The sequence below is a fragment of the Corylus avellana genome, chromosome ca2 (assembly GCF_901000735.1).
Source record: "Corylus avellana chromosome ca2, CavTom2PMs-1.0".
NCBI lineage: Eukaryota > Viridiplantae > Streptophyta > Magnoliopsida > Fagales > Betulaceae > Corylus > Corylus avellana.
Window position 1 is genome coordinate 35,633,572 of NC_081542.1, and position 12,344 is coordinate 35,645,915.

Below are 12,344 nucleotides of genomic sequence, written 5' to 3' on the forward strand. Positions count from 1 at the left end.
GTTCTTATGGTTTATGCTAATTTTGATTGAGATGGGTAAGGGCTGAAGTTTAAAAGATAAGAACTATTTCTTCAGTGAACCAAACTGTTCAACAGAGTATATAATTATTTTCACTTCAGAATTGGATATCTAATTCTGTTGTTGTTTTGAAGATACTTGGCATGCTTAATAATTTATCAGCTGCGCACCTTTGCAGCAAAATCAATTTTTTTATAACATTGTCTTCTTTTCTATATTTTGAGAAAATGCTCTAGTGATCTCTGAGGTTTTCTCTTTTATCAAATTATTGTTTTAAGGTTTAAAAGTTATCTAATAACTCATTGAGGATCGCACCATTATTAAATAATTCTCTCTATACCTCTTTTGTTAACTTTTTTATTGTGATGAGTGATACAAGGCCATCAAGATTGTCATGTCCAATAAAAAGGTAACACGTGTCCAAACAATCAATCAACTCGCTTACATTAGAAACACACCACACTATATTTGCCAGGTTCATATTTGCCATGTCATTGATACGAACGGCAGTCTAAACTTGAAAAAAGTGATGTGTCAACCAAAATTATATATATACATATTAATTTTGAGAATTCTTTAACCAAATACATGTCTTTTTTTTTGCTCTAAAGAGAAACCAGCTGATCAACTTTTGAAGTGCAATACATTTTGGTCATTATAGGACTATTTGCTTAATATATAATTAATTATTTTTTTATAAGTAATTATAATTAATTATTCATATTACTCGAGGAAGAAACGTAATACATAAGACTTCTAATAAAGTAAAATATTTTATTTTTTCAGGAAATAAACATGTAATGAAACCACACGCTTTGTCTTCTAAAGAAAACTATTTTAAAAGCTTTCGGCTAAAAACTATCTTTTAGTTTTCTGAACAATAAGCATCTTTTTAAAAGTGAAAAAAAGAAAAGAAAAAAACCTTTTGGAAGGAAAATTCTTTCTGGTTGTCTTAATAAGATTTAACGTTTTTAATACGTGACATTTTTCAAGTGTTTTGATGCTAAGAAACGACCTAACTTTTGTAATTTAAGAATCAACAATTTATTTGAAATTGTAGAAAATCCTAATCACAAATTTCCATGGTAGAATTGTTGTTAAGCGGCAACAATAGGCAAGAAAATAATTGAAAGTAACTTGTATTAAACGGCAACCTAAAGAATTAATCCTCTTTGTCTAACAAATTAACAACGACAGACAAGGTAGTTCATACTTCATTAATATGTGGGATTGCATGTCCTCAATACTCACAACAACAACAAAAAATGCATGCCCCCATCGGTGATAGTAACTTTATCTTCTAAAAAGGGCATTTCAGTAACTTTATCTCAACAAAACGACGTCGTTTTAACTTTTCCATCCATTTTAACGGTGTTGCCTAACGGAGTGGCCAAATTGCAAAATGTTGGTAGTTTGGAGAGCTACTTTATCACATTTTGAACATTAGGGGACTAAATTACAAATGACTGGTAGTTTGAGGGGTCATTTTATATTTTTTCCTTTTTTTTTTTTTTTTTTTTAAAAAAAAATAAAAAATATATTAGGGAGTAAAATATCTTGCAATTATGTAAAGGAAAGGAGGTGCATGTGATTGCTGAAGCATCGTCAATTCCTCTCCCTTAATTACTTGGATGAATGAAATCTAAACTAAGCTTAAAAGAAAGCCTACTCTACCTGCATGCCTAATACTCAAAGGAGATCCTCCCATGGGTGAAAAGGGGTCTATATATAGCAACTCATCAAGATAAAATAAATTAAATCTAGATATTTTGTGAAGGCAGATTGATATAAATCTTAGGTATAATTTATTCTTAAGCCGTATGCGACATTTAAGAATTGCAACATATCATTACGCTTTGTAACCAACATCTACAATGACCCACTCTATCGATACTAATTTGATGGTAGGACTTTCTGTTTTGGCGGTTCTTTTCATCTACCAGTATTCAATGAGTTAATGTTATATTCATACATAGTACCATATTTTAATCCGTCCTATATGTTGTACCCTGTGACTCGGCCACAAAGCCGTAACGCATTCAATTTCATAAATTAAACCTTGGTAGGCAATAAGGAAGGTTTTGAAATATCGTCCTTTTTTAACTAACCCTACGACTTTTAAATCTGGTGATGATTTTTTTTTATTTTTTTATTTTTTTATGTTTTTATTTTTAAAAAGAATGTAGTAGGTGATGACATAAGAATGATGAACCTTACGATGCAATGCATTTTGGAATGTCAAAAGTTCACATGCACAATTAAGCTCCTGATTTCTCGTTAAATCTTTTTGTGTGATATGACACTTATGAAGTTTTATTTTGGAGTGTTGAATTGGATATTATTGTCCTCTATAATTCATAGGTTATTTTACAAAGGGTATAAATTTCTTACAAACTGGGTTGAAGGAATTTCTTGAACTAGTATCTAAAAATGTCATGTAGTCCTTAAGCATATGAGAAGAACTTGTAATTTTTTTTTAGTTAATGCTATTAAAAAGCATGTGAATTTTTTTTCAGAAATTGATGCTTAATTTGCTTTAAAACATTTTTGAGATTTCATTTCATTTTTGAACTAGTATAACCACAAAAATTTAATTTCATTTTTGAACTAAGAAATCAAGGTTGATGTTTAATTAGCCTTAAAACACATCAAATAGAGCGCCGCCTACAATTCTGCTAGGGTTTCTTCTCCTAGTAGAGAGCGCCACCTAGAGGGGGAGAACTTTTGTTCTCCCCCGCCTCCCCTCTTCCTCCCTGGTTTTTCTTCCCCTTCCCTCCCCCTCTTTTTCCCCTTTGCTTGTCTTTGTTTTCTATTATTTGTTTGGTTTTGGCACACTTTGTGGGTTCCGTTCTTGGGGGATTCACTCAAACTACCCCTAGTTTTTTGAGTGCGCCACTGATCTCCTCTGCGCTGCTTTTTCGTCCACCGTCCACTGCCGGGTCTGTTATCGTGCCCCCCACTGTGTTTCACTGGCCCTATTCATTTCCAACACCAGCTTCAATTTGCAACAAGCACGCGATCAGCCTTTCTTCTGGCCATCGTCATTCGCCTAGTGTGCTCCAGTTTTTTGGCTTTCTGGTTTTTTTGCTTTCATTTTCCCTGCATTTTTTCGTTTATGTTGTTTTTTCCCTTGTTATTTGTTCCTTATTTTATATTTCCTGTTGTTTTGTTGCTTGTAATAAGGCTATGTTCTCTTGTTGATTCGTGAGGTATTTGTTTATGGTCCAAACCTTTGAGTTGTGGATGAGATCTATATTCTGGCTTTCGGGTCGATGAAGAAGAGTTTCGGCATGACGGTTTTCTACTCCTAGGTAGAGGAATAAGAGCTACCTATGCATTGGAATGAGTCTGTCTGGAGCAGATCTGTTGTTATATCTGAAGATTAGTCATGGGTTTGCGGATTTTGTTTGAGATCGGGATGGTTGTATCTTTGACGTCATCTTCAACGTTTTGTAACCTCGTAGCTTCGGCTATGGTTGCTTCAGAGCTTTTTGCTCTATATTGTAAGAGCTTTATGCTCGTATTATCTTTGAATGAATGTGACTGGAATGTTTTCCTCTTCAAAAAAAAAAAAAAAAAAAAAAAATAAATTTGTTCTTATAGCTATATACAATTGTACATGTTAACCATATGTGACTATATGTTTGTTACGGGTCTATGATCCGGTAATAGCATATTAGAATTATTATTAAATAAGGTAATGATATATTATTATCCTTATTAGGAAAATACGAGACTTGCTCATAAAGCAATATCTCTAGTAGGAAATATGAGATTTGTCTCCTATTAGAATTATATTTTCTATTTACGTGTATTTCTATTTTTGCCATGTAATAATCTATATAAACCTAAAAGTGATCAATAAAAAATATGAGAACTTTAATATTCATCTCTAGTAGTTGTTTTATGAGGTCTAGGGTTCCTCGAATTACCCAAAAATTGGGAGGCCTAGGATTCCTCGAATTATCCTACCAAAATCTATCGCTCTTATTGATTATTCATCCCTCGTTACGGGCCACCAAACAGCCAATTGTTTCTGGTGGAATGCTTAAAATAGTTCAAAATGACAAAACACCACAAACTTTGTTGCAGTTTTAGATCATACCTCTTGTTTGGTAACAATGTTTATATATTGGTACAATAATCTATGGATATGGCCAGTAATTCTCAAATGATTTACTATTTTTGGCCAACTTATTTCAGAATACCAATGTATGCTGCTTCTTTGTCATAAGTAATTTCAGAATGGCTTTTTCCTATTCCTCCTCTTTAATTGCCTTCTTGCTGCAAAGTCTCAATCTATTATACCGTCCTCATTGATTTTGTGATTTTCTATTCTAATGGTTCTTAGTCCTTAATGATTCTCTAATCGTGATGTTTTTGAGAGTTGTGTTACTAAATTAGTTCTCTTGTGCCTTGCTTTTTGCAGAGTGCTAACCCCAGCTGAGATTGATGATTATTTAGCTGAAGTGGAGTAGTTTGCTGGCTGCTATTGCCAGACAGCCATGAAGAGATATTTTTAATCAAATTTGTGTTGCATTGTAGGAGGGGTGATCAATTTGATGTAAACTAATTTGTTTTGAATTGATAGGATTAAGTTACTTCCTAGAATTGAATTGGAGCAGCAAACTTAGACTGTTGTTGTCCTTTGTTTTGAATGCCAAAGCTTAATTTAAAAAAATGGCTTTTCCATGCAGTCCCAAAACAAAAATAGAAATGGAAAAAGAGAAAGATCTGTGTTTGAGTTTGTCCCCTTCCAGTTTCTTAGTACTAAAATTATTCAAGCTAATTCAATGTTGGTAGCTTCTTTTGAGTTTATTGGCCCCAGTAGCCAAATCACAGCTAAGTTTTTTTTGATTTATGTTAATTTTGATTAAGATGGGTAAAAGCTAAAATTTTAAAAGAGAAATAAAATTGTTTTTTCATCTCCTACTCCGAATTCCTCCTTTTGGCTATTCAGTGGCCAAAGCAAAGCATCATTTATCATTATCATATAGTTGGAACTCAACATCCTTTATTGCATGCTTTCTAATGAAGTTATGAAGAGCCATAGATGCCACCACGATTTTCACTTGTTTATCATAAGAAAAATTCGGCATGCAATGTAATAACTTCCACTTATTTTTCCAAACTCCTAATGTTCTTTCAATAGTGCATCTAAGTGATGAATGTGCATGATTAAAAATCTCATGCATACCCCTCGGTTAGCTTCCGCGACAAAAGTCTGGTAGATGATACTGTTCCTCTTTTTATGGCCCCATGTATCTCTTCATGTGAGGATATCTTGCGTCTACCAAGTAATATTTTCCTTCAAAAAATATACGAATAACGGTCATAAAAAAATATTGAAAAGTATATTTTTTTCATGTATAATTCATAATTGTTATTTTTATTAAATACAAACTTCTAGGTGGGTGTGGAAATCGTAATTCTTCCTTTCGAATAGCGTCCAAAAAAATATGTGTATCATGTGTAGTACCTTCCCATCCTGCCCAAACAAATGTGAAACACATATGAAAATCACAAACAGCCATAACATTTTGAGTACCTTTTCGACCAATATATGGTATTTGTTTTGATGGAGAAATTTTAACTGGTACATGGGTTCCATTAATGGTTCTAATACAATCTTTGAAGTATGGCCAATACCGCCCATCATCACGAATTTTACTTGGAACATCCCTAAACTCCCTATCAATAGGATTAATAATGTCAATCACAATTTTTGAAACGGCCATTAAAACACTAGTAAAATGTCTACTAATTGTTTCTCCTGAATGTTGAAACCTTTCTTGCTCTATTCTATTCCCAAACCCATGGCCTAAAGTATTCAAAAATATAGCCACAAACTCTTCAACAGTTAATTTCCTAGTACTTCTTAAATGATATATTTCCTTCAACTCTTTACACAAGTAAATGAATACGTGCATTTTCATTCTGAAATTTTGTTTGCACCTATCAAGATTACCTTGTAAAATCTCCATAACCCACTTATAACTTGTTTGAGAAGAAGTCCTACAAGGTTCCTTTGCAATATATGGCATATAATGGTTCTTAACAAATTCTATTGCTGCAGCTGCTAGAATAAAAATCATTTACATTTTCATTTTCATTTTCATTTTCCTCTTCACTATAATCACTATCACTTATATTATCTTGAGTGTTATAATCACTATTGTAAGGAAAAAAAAGAAAAGAAATAAACACAAAATAAATATATAAGCACCCATAAAAATAAGAAAAAGAGATTAAAAAAAAAAAAAAAAACGTTCAAATAAATCCTTATAGCTTTTCAAATAGTTCATAACAAAATAACATTAAAAAATAACAACATTATTCCATGCTACGACGATTAATTTTTCTATTTTCCATTCGCTTGATAAAGTCAATCTGCAACCATGGCTCTTTAATAGTAACAAAACATCTCTCTATGTGATCTCTTAAGAAATATCTCTGTTGCAAACTTAAGGATGTCAATGTCATTTTCTCTTTCAGCAATCCCCCAAACAACATCCATAACCTCTTCAATATTACATCCACGTTTATCGTAGCTTTTAGATGTCACTGTATTCTTACTTTCTATTACATCACAAATACGACTCAAATGTTAACTAACGATTTGAATTCATTTCTTTCTATTCCTGCAACATGAATAACATTAAATAGTTCACGTAAACTAATTATTTCACTCCCATCATAAGCTTTATATATATATAATGAGCATGTTGTACACACGAGCCCATGTGGGGGCTTTCCCACTGCACACTCAAACCCATGTGGGATAAATATGAAGCAAAGTGGGGTGGGGTTTTTTTTTTATTTTTTTTAATTTTTAATTTTTTATTTTTTAAATATTGCACGTAGCGTGCTGCAGTGGTGGATAATTCATATTGTTTTTTTGGGCAGAAGAACCCACATGGGGGCTTTCCCACTCCACGCTCAAACCCATCTTCTATCACTGTCTCACTCTCAAACCCATCTTCTATCACGATGCCCAAAACCATCTAGGCAGGTGAGTTATCTCTCCTTTATCTTCTTCCCTTTGATCTATTCTCTACACTATTCGATGTTCATCTATATTTTTTCTATATGTCTTATGTAATAAATGTCAAGATATGTGTTTTATTGAAAAAAAAAAAAAGAGATGAGCAAAAGCAAAATTAAACGGAGCTATAGCTCAACTGCCTGGATCTCCCTCACTCTGGAGCAGCTCCAGCCGCGGCAACGAGAAGGATTTATCAAAGGGTGGGAAGAGATGCTTATATATGGATTTGGTTGGCATTTTGTGAAATTTGTAAGGGTATATTTGTCTGTGCATATATTTCATTAATCACAAAATTGTGGCGCGCCTTTCTTCTAATCGTCCGCTTGAGCAGAAGCTTCATTACCTAGCTTACACTCAAACGTGGGTTTGAACGTTTGAAACTTCAAAAGTCCTTTCACAACCATTTTACCAAACGACCGTATTTTGGCTGAAACGAGCTTTTGATGCTCCCTTTCACAACCATTTTACCAAACAACCGTATTTTGGCTGAAAGGAGCTTTTGATGCTTCATACGTGCGTTTTGGGTCGGCGGCTCTTAGACAGAAGAAAAGTTGGCAAATTAAATTATCATACACTTCAATCAACAAGGAAGAGAAAAAGGCTGATTTCAAGTGCACAAAATGGTGTACCATGTTTTTTAATTTTTTAATTTTATTTTATAGATGGGCCTAGAACTCAAACTAACCCAGCCCATAAGTTCTGCACCTACCCAGACAGCCCATACCCAGAAGAAAACTCTATATATATTGCAAACCCTATTTTCCCCTACGGCTACTCTTTTCAATACTTTTGCAATCCTCTCACGATTGCGTTTCTCTTGAGTGTTCTGTCGCTCTCAAATCGATTTTCGCTCCCCAGTTGTTGCCATCGTATTTTCGCTAATTTGGTTTGCCCTACTGTCAAGCGGCAACAGCTCCGCCGAATCCCACCCATCGAAGATCTGCCATCCTCTTGCAAACCCTATTTTCTGCCATCCTCTTGCCATCGTCTCACGATTTTCGCTCCAATTGCAAACCCTAATAATGCCGTCAAGCGGCAGCTCCTACGGTTTCAGCTTTAGAGTGTGGGATTTTCGAAGAATCGAAGATCTCTCCGACTCGCGCCCACACGCGCCGGATGAGGTTCCCATCCAATTTCGCGCGACTGAGGTCCTTAAAATAAAGAAATCCATCATCGGCAATGACGATCGTCAGGTGTCCGTCGCACAAGCGCGATCTCGCACGCGATCAAAAACCTTCTGGGTCCCCAAACGCGTGGCTCTGTTGTGCGATGGTGGCGCGCGCATGCTATCCTTGCTTTCGGACGTGGGTGCCCCCGCAGAGCATCAGGAAGCGGTAGCGCGAGATATCTCATCGGCCGCCGCGGCTCGATCTGTCGGGATGGGAACGTCGCCGATCGCGGTAACCTTTCAACACACCACGCTTGTGGTTGTGGATGATGTGAATGATGATGATGAAGAGTACGATGAGATGGATATGGGTTTGAGGGAGTCCATGGCGGTAGATGTGGCGAGGCCCATCCCGGCCACTCGATCTGCGATTGAGGGATTGAAGAAGGTAACCTTTGAAGAAGATGGGCTTCGGTCGATCGGAGAATGCATAATTTGCACAGAGGAATTTCAGGGTGGGCTCGAACTCACGCGGCTGCCGTGCTCCCATGTCTATCATGGAGATTGCATTGTCAAGTGGCTGGAGAAGAGTCATCGCTGTCCCCTCTGCCGCTACCCATTGCCCTATGTTCGGTGAGATGGGGAAGGATTTTAATTTCTTGCTCAGGTTTTGTTTTGTTTTGTTTTTTTGTTTTTTTTTTTTTTTTCTTATCTAGGGTTTCATTTTTTATTAATTTTTTTTTTATACGGATATAATTTTTTTTCCTCTCAATTTTTTGTTTGTTTATTAGGGTTTCGTCTTCTTTTTTGTTCTTTTTAATGATTAGTTGTTATTAGTTCTTTGTAAACCACAATTTTGATGTTGGATTCAAAGTGAGTCCCAAATTATTTGAACAATCTAATAAAATCGTACAGTTTTCCAGAAAGTTCAAGATTTTGTGTTTGTTGCAATTTGCTGTTGAGTCTTATTATTGTTTGTCTTTGTATAATATAACATGTACTTCCATGCATTCATAAGTCTAATCCTCACTGTGTCTATGCATTTCAACGGGTCTGTGTTTGTATCGTGTTCTTGATTTTCTGTTCTCAATTTTATGTTGATTCTTTCTGGGCAGTTTTCTTGTTGAATTGATATGTTAGTCTTGCTCTGTTTTTTGGTTTTTATGGCATTCGCATCAATTCGGAGATGTGTTTTTGCGAAATAGTACACAACATAAGCAAGAAAGAGTTTCTCCAGACACATGTGTTATAGTGGCTTTTATGCTTATCCATTTTGTGCTTGAAGTAACACACTCACACACTGTAAGGTACACAATGGATTTCATGTCAAGTTCACTTATTTTCTACACTGTTTTTGATCATTTTATAGCATTTTGATTGGTTTCAGGACATGGGTCCTTATAATTATCACACAAACAAGTACACATGCAATGAAGTTTCAAGAATTTATCTTCATTGGTTGCCATACTTCAGTGTTTTTTTTTTTTTTTTTCCTTTGCATGTGATTTTAAAAGAATTGTAATTGAGTTCTCAAAACAATAAATAATCATACTTATCTAACTGCGGGTCTTATAATAGTTAAGACTTACGAATACAGACATAAGGAGCTTCCATTTATATGAATTATGGCTTGTATTGCCACATATTTGCCTTTTAGTTTGAAAGAGGTTTTAGAACCTCTTTTAATTCAGTTTGTGCACCAAAGACCATGCCTTGCATGGTTCTACTGTTGCCTTTTATGAGGTAATGGCTTTTGATGAAAAGTGTACCTTGTGAGAACATGTTTGGGAGATTATATTTGTGAAATTTTAATTAACCATGAATGAACTTTTGTAGGTTGATTTTTGGTTGTCCATATAGCTATATATTCATAGATCCAAGAAGCTATAAGAGTAGTTTCAAATGCATAGCCAAGAATTCAAGTAGTGAGGCTGTTGCGAAAAGCAAACACGTAGCCAAGAATTCAAGTGTTGAGGCTTTTGCGAAAAGCAAACGTGAAGGTCTTTATATGACAAACGTGGCAAATGGACAGGCTTTAATCCCAAGAAGTTGTCTAGGCAACGATGTAATGCAAAACTTTACACTTATATTTATGTGCTTCAAAGTATTCAAGTATAAATTAGAAACAAGTATTCAAATATTTGATGCATCATCTTTTTACAGGTGGCTCTTTAAGAGGACGAGGATGGAAATATGGATCTGGTTTTGTTGATGAAATTTTTCCAGTACTGAGCCCCATTGCTCAGTAAATTTTGCAGTTTGCACAGAATAACCTGGATCCAATAAACTCCAGGGTTCTCTCGACACTCTCCCAATCTCTCATACCACTTGGGATGCTGTCATCAATGTAGTTCAACTTCATCTCGGTAAACAATATGATTCAATTGTGTTGGTGAGAATTTAGTACCTCTTTCTTATTTTATTTTGTTTTTCTAATTCCTGACACAAAGACCCAGAAAGAATTTATCTGTAGTTGATTTTTTTTGTTTCTTTGGCTTTGGTTTTAGTTGAATTTTAAAAGGCTAAGTATTTGAATTCTTCAAACTGCTTATAGAATGGAGTTGATAATATTTCTTTCGCACCAATAACTTTGTCATTTTACTTGGTTTCTGTTAGCTCTCTATACTAGCTCAACATTGTCAATCCTGGTATTTTCAATAAATCCACATTGGAATCTTCATGTTTTTCCGATTCAATATTTGTTCATAAGATCCTGTATAAAGCAAACTTAGCAATTGCATTTTCATAACTAAACTTAGCACACCCGCCCTTTTTCTTGCTATCTATACTTACATTTGACTTTAATTGACTTTTTTTACTGTAAAATTATGAACATATTACCAGATCTATGAATGGGTTTTGCACAAGACTACCTTCAAACCAAATGTTATCTGCTACAATTTGCTTATAGATGCTTACAGGAAGAAATCACCGTATAAGGATACAGAATCTGCATATTTAGAACTTATTGAAAGCTGGTGCATCCCTACTGAAGATACTTATGCCCTTCTTCTCAAGGCTTACTGCACATCTGTGCTGCTAGAGAAAGCCGTATTTGCTGAAATGCGAAAATTTGGCCTTCCCCCAAGTTAGTCTCTGTGTGAACTTATAGCTGTTTATATTTGGAGAAAATTTGTTATAAATTTTCAACAACCTTGAGAATTCAATTATTGAGTTCATGATCTTTTTTTGTTTTTATCTATGCAGCCTGTATTCTTTTAGCATAATAAGTACAACTATAAGAAGGCTCTCAAAGGGGCAATATCCTTAAAATCTCAGAAATTCTTCAACTTATTTCAGAATAACAATGTATGCTGCTTCTTTGTCATGAGTAATTTCAGAGTGGCGACATAAGCTTCTTCCTATTCCTCTTTAATTGCCTGCTTTCTGCCAAAAATCTCAATCTATTATACTGTATACCCTCATTGACTTCTGATTTTCTAATGGTTCTTAGTCCTTAATGATTCTCTAGTCGTGACCTTTTTAAATTGTGTTGCTAAATTAATTCTCTTGTGCATTGCTTTTGGCAGAGGGAACTGGATTGAGAGGTATATTTGAGAGGTATTTTGTCCTTTCACTTTAAGGGGGCAAAAGTACATTTTAAAGATAACGAACTTGATATTTTCCGGTCTAAATCAACTGGAGAATATCCTAATGTTTTGCAGAGTACTAATCCCAGCTGAGATTGATGATTATTTACCTGAAGTGAAGTAGCTTGCTGGTTGCTATTGTCAGATAGCTTTGAAGAGAGATTATTTATCAAATTTATGTTGCATTTACTGATCAATTTGATGTACACTAATTTGTTGTGAATTGGTAGACCAATTTGATGTACATCAATTGAATTGTGCATTTGCAAGCTTAATCATTTTCTTTGTATTAAAATAATTCTAGTTAATTCAATATTGATAATTTGATCTGAGTTCCTATGGTTTATACTAATTTTGATTGAGATGGGTAAGGGCTGAAGTTTAAAAGATGAGAACTATTTCTTCAGTGAACCAAAATGTTCAACTGAGTATATAATTATTCACTTCAGAATTGGATGTATAATTCTGTTGTTGTTTTGAAGATACTTGGTATGGTTAATAATTTTTCAGCTGCGCACCTTCGCAGTAAAATCAAAATTTTATAACATTGTCTTCTTTTCTATATTTTGAGAAAATGCTCTAG

The 12,344-nt window shown here is 34.6% G+C and overlaps 1 protein-coding gene across 13 annotated transcripts; it reads left to right on the top strand.

The window, feature by feature from the left end:
* The first annotated feature begins 7,845 nt into the window (after positions 1-7,845).
* Positions 7,846-12,069, top strand: LOC132171809 (uncharacterized). 13 transcript variants are annotated; one of them, XR_009439078.1, is made up of 5 exons: positions 7,846-8,804; positions 10,008-10,228; positions 10,335-10,563; positions 11,702-11,732; positions 11,837-12,069. XR_009439078.1 is itself a non-coding variant. In XM_059583211.1 (3 exons), the coding sequence occupies exons 1-3, from the start codon at positions 8,086-8,088 to the stop codon at positions 10,418-10,420; spliced, it is 1,026 nt and encodes a 341-aa protein (XP_059439194.1). In that variant the 5' UTR covers positions 7,846-8,085; the 3' UTR covers positions 10,421-12,064. The 13 variants fall into 13 exon arrangements, 2 of the variants coding, with proteins under 2 accessions (XP_059439194.1, XP_059439196.1); XR_009439074.1 differs by having other exon boundaries at positions 10,335-11,259; positions 11,837-12,066; XR_009439076.1 differs by having other exon boundaries at positions 11,702-12,067.
* Positions 12,070-12,344: the final 275 nt, after the last annotated feature.